We start from the raw sequence: 20522 nt of genomic DNA on the forward strand, positions 1-20522 counted from the left end.
AGAGAGAGAGAGAGAGAGAGAGAGAGAGAGAGAGAGAGAGAGAGAGAGAGAGAGAGAGAGAGAGAGAGAGAGAGAGAGAGAGAGAGAGAGAGAGAGAGAGAGAGAGAGAGAGAGAGAGAGAGAGAGAGAGAGAGAGAGAGAGAGAGAGAGAGAGAGAGAGAGAGAGAGAGAGAGAGAGAGAGAGAGAGAGAGAGAGAGAGAGAGAGAGAGAGAGAGAGAGAGAGAGAGAGAGAGAGAGAGAGAGAGAGAGAGAGAGAGAGAGAGAGAGAGAGAGAGAGAGAGAGAGAGAGAGAGAGAGAGAGAGAGAGAGAGAATGAGAATCAGTATTGAAAGACATTTTCAAAGTGTTTGTCCAGCTCTTGAAAGTATCAAGTTCTGCAGAGAAGGAAGAGGCTGCTGCCTGCCTATCTGAAGATTTCTGAGGGATGTCACAGCAGAGGATGGCATTATCAGCAAAGAAATAAAGAGGATCTTTCAGCGAAAATGAAATGCATGACTGCTTATAATTGGAAGCAGGTTTACTGACCTGAAGTTGAAATAATCCGATTTCGCACTTTCGTGTGAATGTCATTGATCTTATTTGATTGATGCAACATGGACCTATTGCTGATGAAAAGTCGAGGCTGGACAGAATTTTCTCTAAATTCTCAGGTGTGAAAGACACAGAGTCAATAAGACAGATAGTGTGCAGGAGCAATGTGGGGACAGAGCGTAATGAATTGATGGATACATTTTGGAGGCAAACACCGAGTTGAGAAATTTGTCTCGTCTCTGGCAGTCTTCATTGATGCCATTTGAGGTGAGGGACAGGATGGAGGGGATGAAAAAAAGCAGCGACGGACTTGACCAGGTATCACCGGGTCTTTGAGGAAGGAAAGTGCTTGGCGAGATCAACATCGAGATGAGCAAGATAATGTTTTCTGGATTGACTAATGATGGAAACACACTATTGTGAGCCTTAAGCAGTGACCTCAAGTTTACCTGTCCTGTTAGCCTTCCATATTGAGAAAGCAAGATGCACAGGAGTGACAGGGAGATGGCTTTGGATTTATCATTCAATGCCAGATGCAGAGGAGATGGCAGCCCAATGCTTTTGAGAGAGTGTAGTTGATAGTCCTTGCCAGATTAGGTCAGAGCCACAGTCACGCAAGACCATATCAGCAATGCCATAGCGGGTTGATGTAGAGCTGACACCATGCTAGCTGACTATGGTACTAGTTGAAGCCACCAGAAACGAGATGCAGAGTTGGGATGGATGGTTAAGATTTAATCCAAGGAAGGACTTTGTATGACAGAGGATATGCAGTAAGGTGTGAGGAAGTTGGCCGAAATGTGGTTTGCCCAAGAAAAATCATGGTTTATAGTGGGACCCAGGAATTTTAATGACTGAACTTCAAGAGGATTGTTTAGAAAGTAGATGGGGGGATTTGCCAGATGATTCTTTCAGAGAGAGAGAGAGAGAGAGATTGTCAGGATTGAAAGCTATGTTCCAACTGTTCGACTAGCTTGAATGTCAGCGGAAATCAAGATATATAGAGTCATTGTCAGTTACCAGAACAATGCTCGGACAAACATCAGCTGGTTGTGCAGAGGTATGCACTGCCATGGATATTCCAGTGGGTGAGGACGGTCTCTTGTGCACAATGACAGTGAGGAATGGACTTCTTGACATAGACAATTACACCACCACTGGGATGGTGGTTGGGCCTGTTGAAAATCAGAGACAACAGCCAGGGATAGACAGAAAGCAATTAGCAACATTGTTTGAGGAACATTTATGAACACAACCATCCAATGTCTGGAGCTACAGCAGCAACCCAAAGGAGAGGTCAGTGATTTTCGAGTGGAAACTTTGAATATCAGTAATAACTCTGAGTGAGGAAAGAAGAATATGAACCGAGGGAGGCAGAACACGGGCGAGGGCAGGTTAACAACCGTGAGCCAAATATTTGCTGCAAACCAGGTTTATTTCCTGGATCCAAAGTTCAGCCAAACAAAGACAGACATCATGGCCATTGGTGAAGGGAAGAGACATGAAAGGAACGAAAATAAGTAGCGCTGTACAATTGTGACATTTGAGAGCAGCTTGATGAGTAAGCCTTGAAAGAAATACAAGATGAGGAGGAGGAGGAAGAAGGTTTATGAGATGGAGGGATTTGGGAACAACAGCACTGTAAAGGAAGATTAAACTTTAAAATGTGATTTGAGGGATGTTTTGATTCGCAATTGTTTTGTTAAGACTTAACAAAGAAACATTCAAATGTATTGAAAGGGAGAAGGGTGGTGAAGAATGAGTGAAGGAAGGAGGCAGGTAGGTTTCAAGAAGGTATTTGTTTAAAATTAATTTTTTTTATTATTTTTGAGGAGTTATGAGTGGACAAATAGAGAAGGATGATAAAGGTGAGTGTGAGCAGAAGAAACAAAGGAGAGAAGAAAAAGGAAGGAGAAAACATGTTTGTCTTCAAACTCACAAGCACACGGTCAACACAAACTGGGAATGGATACAACAGGACAAAGTATGGACAATAAGAGAAGGGAACAGATTCCCAGCATGATAAACAGTACAGAGAACAAAAGACGACAGTAAGACGAGGCAGATCCCGTGGGATACACTTCACTTTTGAAGAGGTTATTAACTCCTTTTAAATAAATACAAGTGGGTATTCCCATCGAGGACGGGTGATCGAATGGAATGGCATTTGATCAGACGGGAGGGGCCAAGAACAAAAAGAACAATAACTCCCATGACGAAGAGATTAAATGGAGACAAAAACAATCCCGTGACAGTTGGACTTGAAGCACTGTCCACCGGAATTCCGTGATGGCACAGCCAACACTTTGACAATAGTCTACCTTCAACTGGGTCAAACGGAGTAAAAATTGGAAGTAAATTTTAGACATCGGAAGCAGTATTAGAAGGCATTATATCGGTCCACGATGTCCAAGCCACCACAAAGGCATTGCTACAAAAAACAATTCAAGAAACTACAAATATTTCTGATGATTCTGGACTTTTGAAACATCCTGTATATTATGTATACAGCCATTTACAAAAAAAAAATGCAGCATGGTGTTAACGTCATACAGTCTTGTTTTCTTCGCTTTTTAAAAATTAATTCCTTTTCATATTTTTGATTGACAAATCAATTTCAAATATTTTTGCAAACATTTGCATATATTTTCCCCCGTGCCTTTGTTATTGTCCTGTACTTTTTTGATGCGTCTTATATTCTTTAAGAAACGCTTGCACCAGTCTGCGATGTAAAAAAAAAAAAAAAAAAAAAAAGCCAACATCTCAAAAGTTTTTAAATTCTCACGAATCATTTGCATTTTTTTTTTTTTGGAAGATAACATAAAACTCTCCCCTTTGTCACAATCATTAGAACAACTGAGCATTACCTTCAGTGCTTTCAACGTGTACTCCAATATCCGAGTGGTATATGGAGAATCTGCAGCAAGCAGAAGAACAATCGGCAAGGAAAAAGGCAAGTGTCGTTAGAAAAGGAATTTAAACTTCGAAAAAAAGGTTAATTTAAATGTACACAAAAATATAACGAAATATTACCTGTGAAATGGGATGATAAATGGGGAGGGTACTCAAAAGTAAAAATAAAAACCAAGTGTGGCTATGAAAAAAAGTGAAGAAAAAAAAAGAACAAAAAAAAAACAAGACATAGTATTTAACATTGGAGGACCTCACCTGTGTATGTCGACAAAGGTAGATCTGAGAATTAACAATCCAAATTAACAAGGAATAACAAGGAAATTAGATGCAAGCGGAAACCATTTGTTATATATATATATATATATATATATATATATATATATATATATATATATATATATATATATATATATATATATATATATATATATATATATATACATACAGTATGTATATGTACACTGGCATTCCTCACTGAATGGCCGAGTTCCGTTCTTACGACAAGGTCGTAAAGCGAATTGGTCGATAAGCGAGGATTTACTTTAAAATGTTTATACAGTAGTGTACTATATACTCCATCCATCCATTAGGACCATACTCTGTGCAGAGCGTTGGTGCCGCCGAAGCAGTCTCCTTGGCTATTGGGAACAATCCTGGACGGGTCGCCACTCCGACACAGTATACCAGCATGCTGGCACTCATTTTGCCGACCTCGGAAGGATGACAGGCAGAGTTAACCCCACCTGGTGTTAATTCAACAGCTGAGCGGGATTTGAACTCAGGACCCTCGGATCCCAAGCCCACTACCTTAACCATTAAGCCAACACCAGGCATACTATATAATGTAATAAACAGAATTGAGGAAATCAGCTCGAATATACTGTTACGAATTTCGGTCCGCCCGGCGTGTGATCGGCCACGTAACTCTAATCGCAACCGCGTTGCCCACCGGTCGGACAATTCAGTCGTGACCCTCCTGGAACAACGCCAGGAGCTAGTCACGGGTGGGGGTTTAACCTCACCACAATCGTTCCAATTGGCCACCCGCGCAGGATATGGTTGTTCGCCAAATTCGACCTCCCTAAGTACCTGCGCGAGTAGTCGACCAGGCGATCGTACCTCGCCATAGGTCGGCCTAGGACACGAACCGCTTAAGCGGTCCATTCTGTGCTACCGTGATAACCGAGCGGTGTAATCACCGACCTCGACGGATGCGATTCTGTTTATCGGGTGTTGAAACCCACTACCAGTTATTCCACGAGGTAGGGTGGCACTTTCAACATAGGGAGAGGACGCAACGAACGGGAAACATTTCACAAGCACATTTATTGCACACACAAGCAAGGGGCAGTCATGCAATTTACAGGCAATGCAATGAAAATTAATTGTGCACGGGACGGGGACAAAGACACGAGCAAGGCAAAAGCACTACAACCGACTATTAGTTATTCTTTACGAGCACTTAAACTGTTTTACTTCTGGAGACTGGCGCCAAAAACACATATACAAAAGCCCAAAGAAATAAAAGGAAGAGCGTGACCGTGTGGTGAGCTCCCCGAGCTCGTGTCCTCCACGATTCGGCTCCGCACACGATCTGGAGCGACTCCGCCATGACCACCGACCCCCTCAAAGTGCCCTCGATCCAGAGCGACCCAGCCAGCACGGTCCGGCGAGCGAGGTCAAGCGAGCGAGCCTTCGCGTCCGCTCACACGCACGCCTCAGACCTTGTCGTCGCGCTTGCGTTTCTCCTCAGCGGGAAAAACTCTCGCCCTCGCATTCCTTTTCTTTTTCCAAACTCAACTCGCTCGCGCTCGTGTGTCAATGATCGCGTACCGTGCCTACAACACGTTACTCAGAGGTTAGAAATAAGTTTCGGGTACGCTAAACATTACCTTGACGTGTTTCGGCTTATGAGTAACTTACAAGTAACGTGTGTCGACGTGTGTCAACGATCGTGTACCGTGCCTACAACTTATGGCCAGTGTTATGCGGAACGTGTGAGTCATACGCTGGCATACGTTGAAAGATTTTGAGCATGTTAAAATTTGTCAACGAGCTCGGCGTACTACGATGTATGCCAGCGTGCTTCAGCATGCTCTTAAAAACTTACCCATAACGTATTCGACGTGTGCCAGCGTTTTGGACAAATTTTTCATATGTCGGCATACGCTGACTAAATCGTCAAGGTGTGACAGCGGCTTAACATTGGAGAACCTCGCCAATTTTAATTTACATGTTTCGATTTACCTGCCGATCATATCACGTGCCTTCTGGTTGAATGGTTTGCATTAGCGGGAACAATCGTCTGGGTGGCAGATGGATGGTTATTCTTTGCGGGTTATGCGATTTTACCGTGTGAGAGATAATCCACGGCGATGCTCACCATAACAGTCAGGAGGTGCGTCTCATGTATAAACGACGAATGTGGTCATCATCAGTGCGATATTTATTGGTATGCCTTCCTGATGAGGGCTAATAAGCCCGAAATCATTATTGACAGCTACCGTTTGATGTTGAACTGATGATGACCATGTAATCTTTGTATGTTTGACAGTCGCTGCGGCAAGGCTTTTGAGTTGGAGGTGACGCTTTGGTGTAGAACTATGTCCAATGGAGATTGGGGGAGTGCTTGTCACACTCCACATGTTTGTGTGTATATGTATATGCATATACATTATATATATGTATGTATGTATATATACATACACTACCGGTCAAAAGTTTGAGAGCACCCCCATTTTTCCAGTTTTTACTGAAATTTAAGCAGTTCATGTTTCAATGTACTCTGAAATTAAAGCAGAGAACAAATAAACAAGCAGTCATAGACTGGTACTTACGAAATCGTCAACTTGACCTCTGACCTTGTCTAATAAAAGCTGTCTCTCGAGAAGGTAGCAACACAAACCAGAAGTTTCTACGATGATTCTGTACCAAACCATCAAAAATCGAATGTTTGACCACACTGTGACCTTTGACCGAATTTGACCAAAATCTAATCAGCACTAGCCATCACCCTCCTGAATAATGTGGTGCAATTTAACATTGGTAGCTTCTTCCGTTCTCGAGTTATCGTGCCTACAAACAAACACACAAACACACACACACACAAACAAATAAACACACAAACAGAGGACGGAAGTCATCAATATACTTACGAAATATAAAGATTTCGTAAGTAACAATTGCAAATAAAAAAGAAATCATGGAATCGTTTTGTTGAACAAAATTTAATCGAAATTTTTGACTCATCAAAGTAGCCAGATTTTGCAGATATAACAACCGAACATACTCGTGGCATTCTTTCTACAATGGAAATCAAATATTATTCGGAATGTTCTTCCCAACACTGTTGCAGAAGTTCCCACAAATGTGTTGCACTTGTAGGTTGCTTTGCTTTCACCCTTCTGTCCAGTTCATCCCAAACCGGGTCGATGAGGTTTAAGTCTGGAGACTGTGCTGGCCATTCCATGATTTGAAGCGTACCGTCTTGTTCTTTCCTTCTTAGGTAGTTCTGACATAGCCTGGAGGTATGTTTTGGGTCGTAATCTTGCTGTAGGATGAACCTCTGACCAACTAGGCGTAGACCAGAGGGTATTGCATGGTGCTGCAAAATGCTGTGGTAGCCCTTTTGGTTCAGGGTGCCAGTCACTCTGTGCAAGTCGCCGACTGGATTCAGCAAAAGAGCCCCAGATCATAGATACCTCCTCCATGTTTGACAGTTGGTGTCACACAATGAGGAACCATCCTTTCGCCTCGTCGACGGCGTAGAAAACCCATGTGATGAACCGAAGATTTCAAATTTTGATTCATCGGTCCATAAGACCTTCTTCCACTTTTCAGTAGTTCACTGGCGGTGCTTCATGGCCCAGGCAAGTCTCTTTTTCTTATTTTGCCATCATAGAAATGGCTTTCTTACTGCCACTCGACCTGTCAAACCTGCAGCTCGAAGTCTTCTCTTCACAGTTGAAACTGAGACTTCCTTTCTTCGACCAGTGTTAAGCTGTGCTTGAAGCTGTTGTTCTGTGAGCCGCCTATCACGCAAGCTGTTGACTCTCAGAAACTTGTGTTGTGGCTTTGGGTCTGTCAAACCTCTTCCTGTCAGAGTTTCCTCCAGTTTACAATTGCCCTTTGGTGCATGTGTGTGCACATGTGTGTGCACGTGTGCATGCATGTGTGTGTGCACGTGCGCGTGCATGTGTGCGTGCATGTGTGCGTGCATGTGTGTGTGCATGTGCGCATGCATGTGTGCACAATATCTCAAAAAGTTGTGGACGTATCCGGATGAAATTTGATGGGCAGGTTGTGTTTGTGACAAGGACGAACTGATTCGTCTTTTTTTTTCACTTTCCTCACTAATATGAGTGAATGCCTGTTCATCATTGCTACGAATTGCTGGATACATTATAATGTTTATAAACGTCCGGAGACGCCAGCGTTTGTGGCTTTAGTTCATTTCAGCACATGCCATAACCTTGATAATCTCTTAAACTAAGCCGAATTACAAAACTTAAGCTCCATAATTGAACTGAGCAGCATTTCCGACTCCTAAAAAAAAGTGTTCATTTGTCCAATTTGAACATATTTCACATTTTGGGTGTCTCTCGGGAGGTGCGTTTTTAATATGACAGTTCGGTGATTGCTAATCACGTGCCAAGCGAACCATTTTTTATCAACCGTTTCGTTGGAGTGCTAAAGCCACTTGACGAGCGCTGTACAATACTTGCACAATCACTGAATCCTATGATCGATTGACTTGAACGAAGTTTAGGGGCCACTCATGTGCATTGGCCACATGTTGTTCTGCGGTGGAACACGCGGTGGTTGGCTTGCTGAAAAGTGAAATTATATTTCACACCACATTTCCCTTTTTGTACGATCTTCCAATCATGACCCGTCACTTGGGAATAGATAAATACAAATAAAAACTAGAAGGGCACTCGGTAGAGCGCGTACCTCCGCCACGTAATGCCTGATCCACGAGAACATATTGGGCCCAATACATTTTTGAAATATCATGCTGCACACCACTATATCCTTTTTGGCCCCATCTCTCAATGGTGAAGAATCAATTTTAAAAATTCTAATAGTCGGATCTGGATCCGGATCTTCACCAAGATCTAATCAGTTCGTCCTTTTCACACACTGAACCTCTCCACAAAATTTAATCCAGATGCATCCACAACTTTTTGAAATATCCTGCACACAAACAAACACAGACAGACAGAAAGAGGTGGAAACAACCTCCTTCACCTTCGGTGGTGGAGGTAATTAAACGTTTCGTTTTTAAAAGTTTATTAAACCGTTTCGTGGAGTGCTTGGTCAAGCCACTTGGTGCACGTTCTTCATGCTTCACGGTGATACCGTGGTTCGATACCGGAGGTAGGAAGGCAAAATAAATTATATGATCACAATGAGTAAAAAATATTTTCAGTTGTTATGAAGTAATGAATCGCCACATCACGGCAGGAAAGTCGAGGGGTACGCAGGCTCGCTCTGTGTAGCCTGGGTTAGAATCCCGACCCAGCTATCAACTGTCATCCCGGTATTTCACAAGCAGGGTGATTCATCAATGTGTACGCCTTCTCTTGGATGGACGTTAAACTGGGATGGACGTTAAACTGGGATGGACGTTAAACTGGGATGGACGTTAAACTGGGTGTCTCATCTGCTGGAATCCTTTTTCCCCTCCCTTCTCTCTCCCCTCTGCCTCTCTCACCCTTATGCCACCCCTCTCCCTCCCTGCTAACCCTACCCCCATCTCTCCTTCTTTCTGACCCCACCCTCTCTCTCCCACCCCTCTCCCTCCCTCCTAACCCTACCCCCATCTCTCCTTCTTTCTGGCCCCCCCCTCTCTCTCCCACCCCTCTCCCTCCGTCGTAACCCTACCCCATCTCTCCTTCTTTCTGACCCCACCCTCTCTCTCTCACCCCTCTCCCTCCCTCCTAACCCTACCCCCATCTCTCCTTTCTGACCCCATCCTCTCTCTCCCACCCTCCTCCCTCCCCCTGCTTCCCAACCCCCCCTCCCCCTCTGTTGATGGGACTGTAGTGTGTATAAATCAGATTCGGAGTAAGCTGACCGGAGGGGTGCAAAGGTCGCTGGATGTACGAGCATGCATGCAGCCAGACCTTTGCCAGGTAGATAGTGTGGGTTTATATGCTCCCGTACTCTAAAGTATGTCTAAAGTATCCACCTTCGTGTGTGTGTGTTTGTGTGTGCGTGTGTCTGTGTGTGTGTGTGTGCGTGCGTGTGTGGTATTTTTTCTCCACTCATTAAGTATGGCATATCATTCTCTTTGTTAACCCTACCCCCTCGCCTCACCTTTCTCCCTTTTTCCCCCACCCTCACTCTCTCTCTCACGCTCTTTGTCCCCTCATTGCTCCCCCTGCCTAATAAAATGCAGCACTCTCCTCCCACACCTCTGTATCTGTGTGTCTCTCTCTCACCCCCTTTGTCACACCCATCCCTCACGAAGTGGATAGCAACATTTGGTGAGACGTCGCTCTCCCCACCTCCCCCCCCCCCCGTTCCTCACTCCCTCCCAGCTTCTCCTCCCTCATCTCTCCTGCCACCCTTCTGTTCTCTCTCGTTCTCTCTCTCTCTCGTTCTCTCTCTCTCTCTCTCGTTCTCTCTCTCTCGTTCTCTCTCTCTCTCGTTCTCTCTCTCTCTCGTTCTCTCTCTCTCTTTCTCGTTCTCTCTCTCTCTCGTTCTCTCTCTCTCTCTCGTTCTCTCTCTCTCTCGTTCTCTCTCTCTCTCTCGTTCTCTCTCTCTCTCGTTCTCTCTCTCGTTCTCTCTCTCTCTCGTTCTCTCTCTCTCGTTCTCTCTCTCTCGTTCTCTCTCTCTCGTTCTCTCTCTCTCTCTCGTTCTCTCTCTCTCGTTCTCTCTCTCTCTCGTTCTCTCTATCTCTCGTTCTCTCTCTCTCTCTCTCTCGTTCTCTCTCTCTCTCTCTCTCTCTCTCTCTCTCGCTCTCTCTCTCTCTCTCTCTCTCTCTCTCTCTCTCTCTCTCTCTCTCTCTCTCTCTCTCTCTCTCTCTCTCTCTCTCTCTCTCTCTCTCTCTCTCTCTCTCTCTCTCTCTCTCTCTCTCTCTCTCTCTCTCTCTCTCTCTCCCCCACTCCCTTAATATCCCCGCCAGTGAAACAACAGGTTGTATTTCGTTGTTAAAAATAAAATAAGGATTTTAAAGGTTGTAGAAAATGAAATTTTGGAAGCTTACCGCCATTGACGTGTGTCTTTTATACCATCTTATTTCACACATTGGAGCAGAATCTGGATAATAAGCATATGCATTAAATAAGCCACACAGGCCTTTTAATTGTATTTCTCCATTAAAAAACAAGCTCAAATGAACTAAGATCCTCGTCCTCTGAATGATGACGTCATAAAAACGAATATGACGTCATTGTGCTGTATCAGGTTTGCGATAAATTATCTGTGCTAATACCCGGCTTGATTCCCGCAAACAAAATTCAAACAGCTTGCCTAGTTTCGGAGATAATGGTATCGGCGATTTCCATTTGCGGCGATATTATGACGTCAACTTTTTTTCGAGGAAGAATTTCCAAAATCGGAGATGGTTCCTGCCTGCGCGTGGTCTATCTGCATATTACATGGCAAGTTTCACGAAGATCCGATGAAAACTCTGGGTTGTGAAACAAAAAAGTCCACAAGAAGAAGATGAAGAACAACGTGAGTAAGACTCATCCTCCACGAGGTTCTAAAAAGTGCATTTAAAAATGTCATAGAAAACTGAAAATATTATCAACTCAAAACACTGCAGTGTTTTGTGTTTTATTGTCACATAAAAACTAAAACAAAAAGTCCTAATTTCTGACACGTCTGGTACAGGTACTCACGATAGTTGTACGTTCCAAACAACGTCGTTCATCAAGGGCTTTAAAAGAGAGTTTGATGCCCCTTTATGATAAAGGGTCATAAAACAACGTTTTACATCACAATCAAAATGGACACGCCGGTGAAGCGTCGATCACACACCCGTGATGGGCAGATTGAGATTGTCGTGTTTCACAACCCTTGTAAGAACCGGTAACAGACGTGTAAGAAATTTGGACTTTTCACAAAGACTTCGACGCGAATGGTGAAGAATGAGGAAATGATGGTTCGGAGTGTGAAAGGTTCGAAGAAGACGGGGGAGCGGAAGACGGGCCTTTTACCCGGACATGGAAAATGAACTTGTCGCGGAGTTTAAACGGATATGTGCTCGAGGGATGAAAGTGTATTGAGAATTTGTTTTCGAGTTACGGACAATTAAAATTGCAATCATGTCGAAACTGACGTCTATGCAGCCAATCTGAAGAACATTCACCATCACAAGTGCAGGTCGTGGAGTTTTGAATACACGGATGAGCACATGTGGAAAATAAGCGCATCGGTGTTTCACTAAATCTTAAAATAAGCGCATACGCTTATTATCCAGATTCCACTGCCCGTTAGTTTCCGTGCGTGTTTATCCTTCTTCATGATGTCGCTAGAAACAGTAAATTTCCTGTTTGGAATGATTTTCTATTTAATTGTTTCACTGCCAGACAGGCAGACAAAATAATTATCACACTCCTCTCTGTGCAATGTGCGATCAGGACGAATCAGAGCCAAAGTACTGCTAAACTGCAGGTTTGTTTTCCGATTCGTGTTCAAAATATAACATTCCATTCAAATCAAGTTGATCCTCGATCATGAACTGCCGTTTGTGGACAGACAGACAGACGGTGGGTGAACCGATTGTTTAACACTGCTATTCGCTTCGCGCACAAGTGGGGTAATTACGACAGCTTCTCTCGTCCCTTGCGGAAACGGTGCGGCTAACAAGACGGAGCATTTAACAATGCATAGCATCCCCAAGGCACGTATGTTTAAGGGGATCTGAGAATCATCTTTCGATATCAGCGTAAATCATCTCGTTACACATCGAGGTTAAGCACACAAGAACCAACTTAAAACAAACAAGCAACAGGTATGCAAAAAGAAAGAGTGCACAGACAAAAACGAATGCATGAAAAAAAAAATGTTGCCACACAAAAAATAAAATGAGGACAAAAACCAGAGTAATTCGACTGCGCGCAGTCGACGGGTATGCCTCCGCTCTCCCGCACAAACACTTGAGTATTGACATATTTGACCCTTGACCTTTATCATATCTGGCCCAAAATCTAATCACTTAATTGTCCTGTGTAACTTTACCTTTGTACCAAGTTTGATGAAATTCTGTCCAATATTTCTTGAGTTAGGGCATAAACAGTAAAATTTCAGAGTTTGACCTTGACCTTTGACCTTTATCAGATCTGGCCCAAAAATCGAATCACTTAATTGACCCGTCTTACTTTACCTTTTTACCGAGTTTGATGAAATTCTACAATTTGCTTCTTGAGGTATCGCGTAAACGAAAATCCGGACGGACGGAGAACCCGGAAACGTAATGCCTCCGGCACCCTTGGTGCGGAAGCACAAAAAACATGGGTACAAAGTGGCAAAGCAAGAAGGCTTCTCACAAAAAAAAAATGGTTGCATCAAAAACAAACAGCTGGTTTAAAATTGGCTGTGGAAATGATAAAAGGAGAAATTCGAGGAGAGTGTCAGGATGGAGAATGATTTATCGAAGGAACAACCATGAAGAAAGTAGATGTGTGATTGGGGTGAAAATGTGAATGAGAAAGCGAAAGGGGAAAGAATAACCGGACAGAAAAAGAAACAAACAAAAAAAAAAACAGAAACGAACCTTCATCGGATGTTTGTGTAAAGTTGACCAACAATGCGGTCAGACCTTTCAAAGCTCCGACCACAATCGGGGGTCGTTGATTGCGACCTTCCATCTGCTCACAACAAAAGACATTATCAAGAGGCCCATAGGGAAAAAAAGAAAAAAAAAACACCAAAAACAAACCATATGCAATTTTGTAATAATTTCACAAAAATATAACAATGCTGAAATGCTCTTGAATGCCAGAGTCAACTAGCGACACGTTGCTCATCTTCACGTCACTACATAATGAGCCACTGGTGCAAAAACAGATCCCTGCAACTACAGACCAATCAGCCTTCTCCCAATCATCAGCAAGGTTATGGAATCCATCATCGCTTCAGACATGAAATCCTTCCTCTTCTCCAATGGCTTGATTTCTGATCATCAATTTGGTTTCAGACCAGGTCACTCTACCCTGGATATGCCGCTTCTGCTCTCCCATCAATGGAAGGAGGTCCTCAATGCTGGACATGAAATCCGAGCCGTATCCCTGGACATATCACGTGCTTTTGACACAGTCTGGCACCCTGCCCTACTCACCAAACTCTCTTCCCATGGTATTCAAGGCCATCTCCACTCATGGCTCGCAGACTTCCTCTCCTGTCGCAGTCAACGTGTGGCCCTAAATGGAGTTCTTTCATCCCCTCTTCCTGTGCAGGCTGGAGTTCCTCAAGGTAGCGTTTTGGGCCCTGTTCTTTTTCTGGTTTTCATCAATGATCTCTCCGACTCTCTGGAAAATCCTCTATTTCTCTTTGCCGACGACTCCACCCTCTGCCGTACCATCGGTCATCCCTCAGACCGGCAAGCAGCAGCTTCTTCGCTCACTGCAGATCTGGATAAAATCACAAACTGGTCCAACACGTGGAACATGTCTGTCAATCCGGACAAATCTCACTATGTCTCGCTGAAAGGACTGTTTGGCAAACACCCCCCCCCCCCAATCCACTTTCTCAACAACCCTCTGGAAGAAGTCCTTTCTTTCGAGCTTCTGGGTCTCACTATCTGCCATGATCTTTCCTGGGAAAGCCACATTTCAAACCTCGCCTCCAAAGCCAGTCGCCGACTGGGAATCATCCTCCATCGTGCAAGCTCCTTCCTCGGCCCATCTGAGCTCCTGACCACATACAAAGCTTTTGTCTGCAGCCTGATGGAGTACTGCTCTCCCCTCTGGGCTGGTGCTCCTGCCTCCCACCTCTCTCGGCTTCACGCTGTAGAAACCAAGGCATTTCGGATCATTGGCATCTCCCGCAATGAGGCTGAGTCTTTGGGCCTCTCACTCTCTCTCACCGCAGGCTGGTCGGTGGTCCTCCTGTCTTCTACCATCTCCTCTCCGGTCTCGCCTTCTCTGCTGTGTCTGCAATTTGTCCCCACCACATTTCTGCATGGCGCTCAAGGTCCGCCAACAACCCCTTTCTGGTAAAACTACCAAAATCACGAATCACTGCTCACCTTCACTCTTCCATTCCTCTTTTTCCCCACCTTTGGAATAAACTCCCTCACTCTGTTCATTCCCATTCTTCCCTCCAGGCCTTCAAAACAGCTGTTCACCACCACCTCTTATCATCCCCCATCCAAATCCTTGATCTTTTCTACCCCCATTTATCCACCCCAACCCCACCTCCTTCACATTCCGTGCTTTCCTTCCCGAAAGTCCCTGTAATGTCCATCTTGCATACCCCGTGTTCCCCGCCCCATCCCTCTCCCCTCCACAGATCTCCTAATGTCTCTGTTCCCCACTGTTTCATCCTTCCCACTCCCGCCCCTCTTGTCTCATGCCCCCCTTGCTGTGCATTGCGTGTTAGCTCTCACACGAGCCTCGACAATGTATCCAAAAAAAAAAACACAAAAACTGTAACCGTGTGCATGGATTCAAACCCACATATAGCCATCCGGCAATTCAACAAAACTAGCTCATCGACACGATACATCCTTGCTTGAATGATGGCAGTTAAGGACATGTGAGAATGCTCAAGAACACCCATCAATTCACGTCAATTTTTTACTCCCACCAATTCAAGAACTCACACCAAACCACGAAATCTAAACAAACAACTATGTGAAAAAGTCATGCATCATTATTAAATTGAGGAGCCAGTCTCCTCTGAACTTCAGCTCGGTTGATGCTCTCCACCACAAGGAATTTCACGATATAGCTAGCACATCTGACTACATTGGCTGCCTGCTTCGTTTTACTCGCATTGCTTTAACCAATGTTGGTGTCACTTTTACTCATTATTGGGAAAGGGAACAAGACATGCACTATCGCCTTAAGATTCGAACACATCAAGGACAGGTGCTGGCACGTTAAGGTGCAAACACGTCTTGTGGGTAAACTTACGAATATATCTGGAAAAGGGCATCAACTCAATGACTCATTTGGGGAAGTGCAAGCACGCACGCGCGCACGCACGCGCGCACGCGCACACCTGACTGTGTAGTTCTTGCAAAAAGAGACGAAGCAGACATGAGGATTGGGGAAGCATTGCTTCGGGATAGTATTCTGCCATCACACCGAGAACCTCATACACCATTTCCAGCACTGTGTTGACGAAATGCAAAAGCAGAAAATGCAGTTTTACAGTGTGCACACCAACAATTTCATACGTAAATAGAAAGTGTGTTTAAAGCAGGCCGATTTGCAATGGGTGGACGCAGAGCATTGATGGACGCTGGTAGGAAAATACCCAATGGTAGAAGTAGTGAGACCAACACTGAACGAATTGGTAACAATGATAGAGTCAGACCTGTGTCAGCAAGCCTGGGACTCTGTGCCAGCTTGGAGTACAGCCTCTCAAACATCGCACCAAGACCCATGTCTGAAACTTGTGTGTTTGATGTTGCCAGCTTAAGAACCTGGCAAAAGAGGGAAAATGGACATACTTTTAAGTTATTAAAAAAAACCTATTTTGCAAGACTTTTTTGAACTCGAGTGCAGTCGATGGAATGCCATCGCAAATTCCCACGCTTCCCACACAAAGCAAAGTTTAAAGGTAGCAAAATGTTCCACCAGGAATGATAATATATCAAATTTTCAGTTTTAAAAATTCCCGTTTTGACTCGTGTGAACCCCTACCCCCTGGGGCATGAACCGGGGGTTAAATGCAAACAGATCATTGCATATCCCATGAGTCCCCCAAATGTTGATTGCATGGACAAAGTTTCATTTTGAAATGTTTTAAAATATGCCTGTAATAGCATTCTCTGGAATTTCATCTTTTGACCTTGCCCCGGTAGGGGGAGAGGGGGAGGTGGGGTGAGGGCAAGGCCAAAAATGATAACTGCTCTTGCACATTCGTGCCATGTGCTGATCAAAACTACCAAGTTTGGTGATTTTCTGCACAACCGTTTAAGAGTAGATAGTGCGACGGACAGAGAGAGACACAAGGAGCAGATTATATCTTCCCGCCAGGCTGATTAGTTTACGTTCTGTATCCCACTGAAAGGCCGGATCTGGGTTCAAACATGAAAAAAAAATCTAATCCGCTTGTTGTTGTCACCTAACTAACTCATCCACCAGGTTTTGTCACAACTCGTCCACAACTTTTCGAGATATCGTGCTGCATATCATTTTTAGCCCCGTCAATGGTGAAGAATCACTTTAACAATTATTGTCTGTGAATCCGGATCTTCACAAAATTTCATCAATTCTTCCTTGTCACACACCCAACATGTCCACCAAGTTTTGTCCAAATCTGTGCACAACCTTTTTGAGATATCGTGCTCACAAATGGACAGACAAACAAACAGACAGGGGTGAAAACATAATCTCCTTCCACTTTTAGTGGCGGAGGTCATAACCAATTTGGCTGCTTAATACGAAACTATGTACCCCACAATAATCACAGTTCATCAGGAGAATTGTGTTACAATTCCAAGTGGAGGATCGAGGAGCAGCACAAGATTGACAGGTGTGATAAAATGTGTGGCTCCTATATCCTCTGAAAATTACTTGTTTGTGCCATAACATCATGAGAGTGTAAAAGTGGGCATAAAACTTTTTAGGCAATTTGTTCTGGGAAACATGATCGGTGTCATTTGAGAAAATATTTGCCGGTCATGTTGCCATCCCACAACGTCATGATCATATGTTGTGTCATGGAAAAATAATTATCAATAAATCAGTCTCGCCTTCATCAACACAACGAGAGCAGCGATCTTGTTTTTTGCAGCACTCTCCATCGTGAAGCACGTCAAGCAGATATCCTGTAACACAATTATTTCATCAAATCGCCATGCGTCGTTGAAATGAAACAATAACTCGAGTGAAGTCGATGGCACGCGCCGCAAATCCCCACGCTTCCCATCTAAGGCAAAGTTAAAAGATGTCAAAAACTTCCACCAGGAATGACACAACATCAAATTTAGAGTTTTAAAAGTTCTTTCCTGCTGTTTTTTTCTTTTCTTTTTAAAGCATACGAGCCCCCAAAGGATTGTTATATGAAGCAGTGGGGGGGGTGCTAATGCTTAAACCATTGGTCACATACCCACAGGTGAGAGGCTTTCATTTACCGAGAAAGGTCGGACATGCATCTTGTACTTGCACGTACTTTTTTGGGGGGATATGTATACAATCATCCCCCATCCACCCATCCAAAATCATGATCTTTTCTAACCTGTTAACCCTCTCACATCCAAGCACACTCGTTCTAAATTTCCAGTTTTTCCCTCCTGAGAGTTTCCCTCTGTATCCATCTCGTCCACCACCTGGAATCATCCCCTGCCCTCTCTTTTCTGCTCACACAGACCTTGATATCTGGATAGTGGGAAGAAGCTTGAGGTCCAGGTAGGTCAAGGATGAAAGAAAGCAGGTCCAGTAGACTATGCCGGCTGTCTCTCAACTGCGAAAAGGTAAACGTTACATTTGTAACAGAGATAGCTCAAAATAAGGCAAAATCTTCAGATTTATAAGAGAACAAATATTTATTTATTTATTTATTTGCTAAAGGGTTATCTGAGAAACATTGGTGAAAATTTGAGCGATTCAGGCATAATCCACGAGCACGTGAAGATAAAAATGCTTTTGTGTTCCTTCCTTGATGTGCTTCCCATTTGCTTGGCCCGTTAAATCTTCAAATTGCTTCAACCCCATAACCTTCCGGGAGTGCCGAGGACTTACCAAAGCAGTGTCTTGGGAAAAGAAGTGCACCGAGTTGTTTGGCCATTGCCTTCCAGGCAGCAGCAGTCAAGGCAGGAATTTAGCCAGGATCCGAACACCAATCACCTACTATTTTGTGAAAGACACTGTGGAATCTTGAACGACCATCATAAACCGGTGCAAGCAGATGGGTCCCTAGCTTAATGTCCCATCAGACGGACGATGCTCTCAATGACGCATCTCTTTGCCTGCGAACCACCGGGTCACGGTTTATAGTCGGGCTGAGATCCGAACCCAGACAGACTACGAACATTTGTTACGGGTGCTGCAATGAATGGATCTGTTCCTTTGCTCAGAGAGAGAGAGATTTTCTGTATCAACTGTAATTCATCGTCGCAAACATGCATATATATATATATATATATATATATATATATATATATAATTTTCATAAATCCCGTTGCCTCTGCATTAACTACAAGTTGCTGGGATGATGATGCAATTACAAAAAAAATGATGCAAAAGTAAGAGGTTTACGCTGTGTGAGTTTTTACAACTCATTTTCCACTCCTTTCCATCTCACCCCTCAGCCTTCCCCCAATCACAGACCAACGAACAAGGTTACAAAATTATTACTCTCAAGGATGAAAATAAAACAAACAAACCTGTAAAAGTCACGATGCGAAACACCAAGGCAGTTCTCACCTTATCGTTTCCTTGTGATTTACGCAAGAAGGTGAAAATGCCCAGATCTCTTGAGAAAAGTAAAGACATGTGGAGGTCTGCACACACACACACACACACACACACACACACACACACACACACACACACACACACACACACACACACACACACACACACACACACAATGATTCATCGACCTTGCATATTCTATTCCACAGCCACTCGGACCCCTTGAACATGTAGTGAACGACGAGAGATGACACTTGGATGAATCTGTTTAACATGAGACGAGGCTGGTATGCTTCAATGATTGCAAGCCATAGTGCGAGCTGATGAAAGAGCAAACTACAAACTGGGCGAGGCCAATAGCATTACATTTTAATAAATTTTTTAATTAACAACAAGAATAAGGAAACACAAGAAAGGTAACCAAAGATGGCAATTCAATGAAAGGTAATGTTCTACAGACAAGCAGTGTTACAAAGGGTCATTCCAAAGTTCTGTCGCTCTGGTTGTAACATTTTAAGCAAGAGATATCGGCGATTGCAAAATTACAAGAACACCGTCATCAATTGATCAATATGTCTGGTCTCAAGAATCAAAGTAAAAATGGCATTCCGGAGGAAGGACATGGTTGTGCGAGAAAGATTCGGTGAAGAACATACCTGAGGTCTCGGTAACGTCATGGTGACACAGTAATGCCTCGCCACACGCCACTTCTCAACACGCTCGTTATACATGATGACTACTTCCCAAACCGCTTGCTCGTTTTGGACACACATCCGACAAATCGTGGCCCGAACGTGTTATATACCACGTGGGGAGTCACGTGACGACGCTTACCTCGAGTCCGCATCCAGCCCAGCGTGTTTGCGAACAACCAACATGTCAGTCGCAGCATTTTTTTTCATTGCCATTTAATTTGTGCTCCACTTTTGTGCTTAAATGTTTGAAATATCGAAGCCCAAGAAAATGAAACGAAGCTTTTCCTTCAAGCTAAATTGGACATTTTGAAATGCTTTGAGAGTGGACAAGGCCACAATCATTCATTTTTGTTTTACTTTATACTTTTACTTATCATTAATACTTATTTATTCATCAATAAGCAAAACAAGCTCAAATGAGCAAAGATCCTCGTCGTCTGAATGATGACGTCATAAAAACGAATATGATGTCATTGTGATGTATCAGGTTTGCGATAAATTATTTGTGATAATGCCCGGCTTGATTCCCGCAAACAAAATTCAAACAGCTTGCCTCGTTTCGGAGATAATAGTATAGGCGATTTCCATTAGCGGCGATATTATGACGTCAACTTTTTTTCTCGGAATAATTTCCAAAATCGGAGATGGTTACTGCCTGCGCGTGGGCTTTCTGCATATACATGGCAAGTTTCACGAAGATCTGATGAAAACTCTGGGTTGTGAAACAAAAAATGTCAAAAAATAGGAATGACCTCATAAAAATTGATATGACATCATAGTGATGTATCATATGTGCGGTAATTCATCTCTGCTAATGCCCTGTTCGATTCCCGCAAA

The 20522-nt window shown here is 43.7% G+C and overlaps 1 protein-coding gene across 4 annotated transcripts in view; it reads right to left on the minus strand.

The window, feature by feature from the left end:
- Positions 1 to 20522, minus strand: part of PRKDC (protein kinase, DNA-activated, catalytic subunit) — a 324360-nt gene that overhangs the window by 293931 nt on the left and 9907 nt on the right. For all 4 annotated transcript variants that reach the window (XM_085898246.1, XM_085898245.1, XM_085898247.1 and 1 more), the window contains exons 2-8: positions 19000 to 19076; positions 17945 to 18037; positions 17328 to 17402; positions 15944 to 16052; positions 15626 to 15738; positions 13176 to 13269; positions 3400 to 3449 (exon numbers count right to left, since the gene is read on the minus strand). In XM_085898246.1, the coding sequence (XP_085754372.1) occupies positions 3400 to 3449; positions 13176 to 13269; positions 15626 to 15738; positions 15944 to 16052; positions 17328 to 17402; positions 17945 to 18037; positions 19000 to 19076 (611 nt within the window). The remainder of the gene's footprint in view (positions 1 to 3399; positions 3450 to 13175; positions 13270 to 15625; positions 15739 to 15943; positions 16053 to 17327; positions 17403 to 17944; positions 18038 to 18999; positions 19077 to 20522) is intronic.

The sequence above is a fragment of the Eptatretus burgeri genome, chromosome 10 (genome assembly GCF_056783735.1).
Source record: "Eptatretus burgeri isolate ZD-2024b chromosome 10, Ebu_testis_v1, whole genome shotgun sequence".
NCBI lineage: Eukaryota > Metazoa > Chordata > Myxini > Myxiniformes > Myxinidae > Eptatretus > Eptatretus burgeri.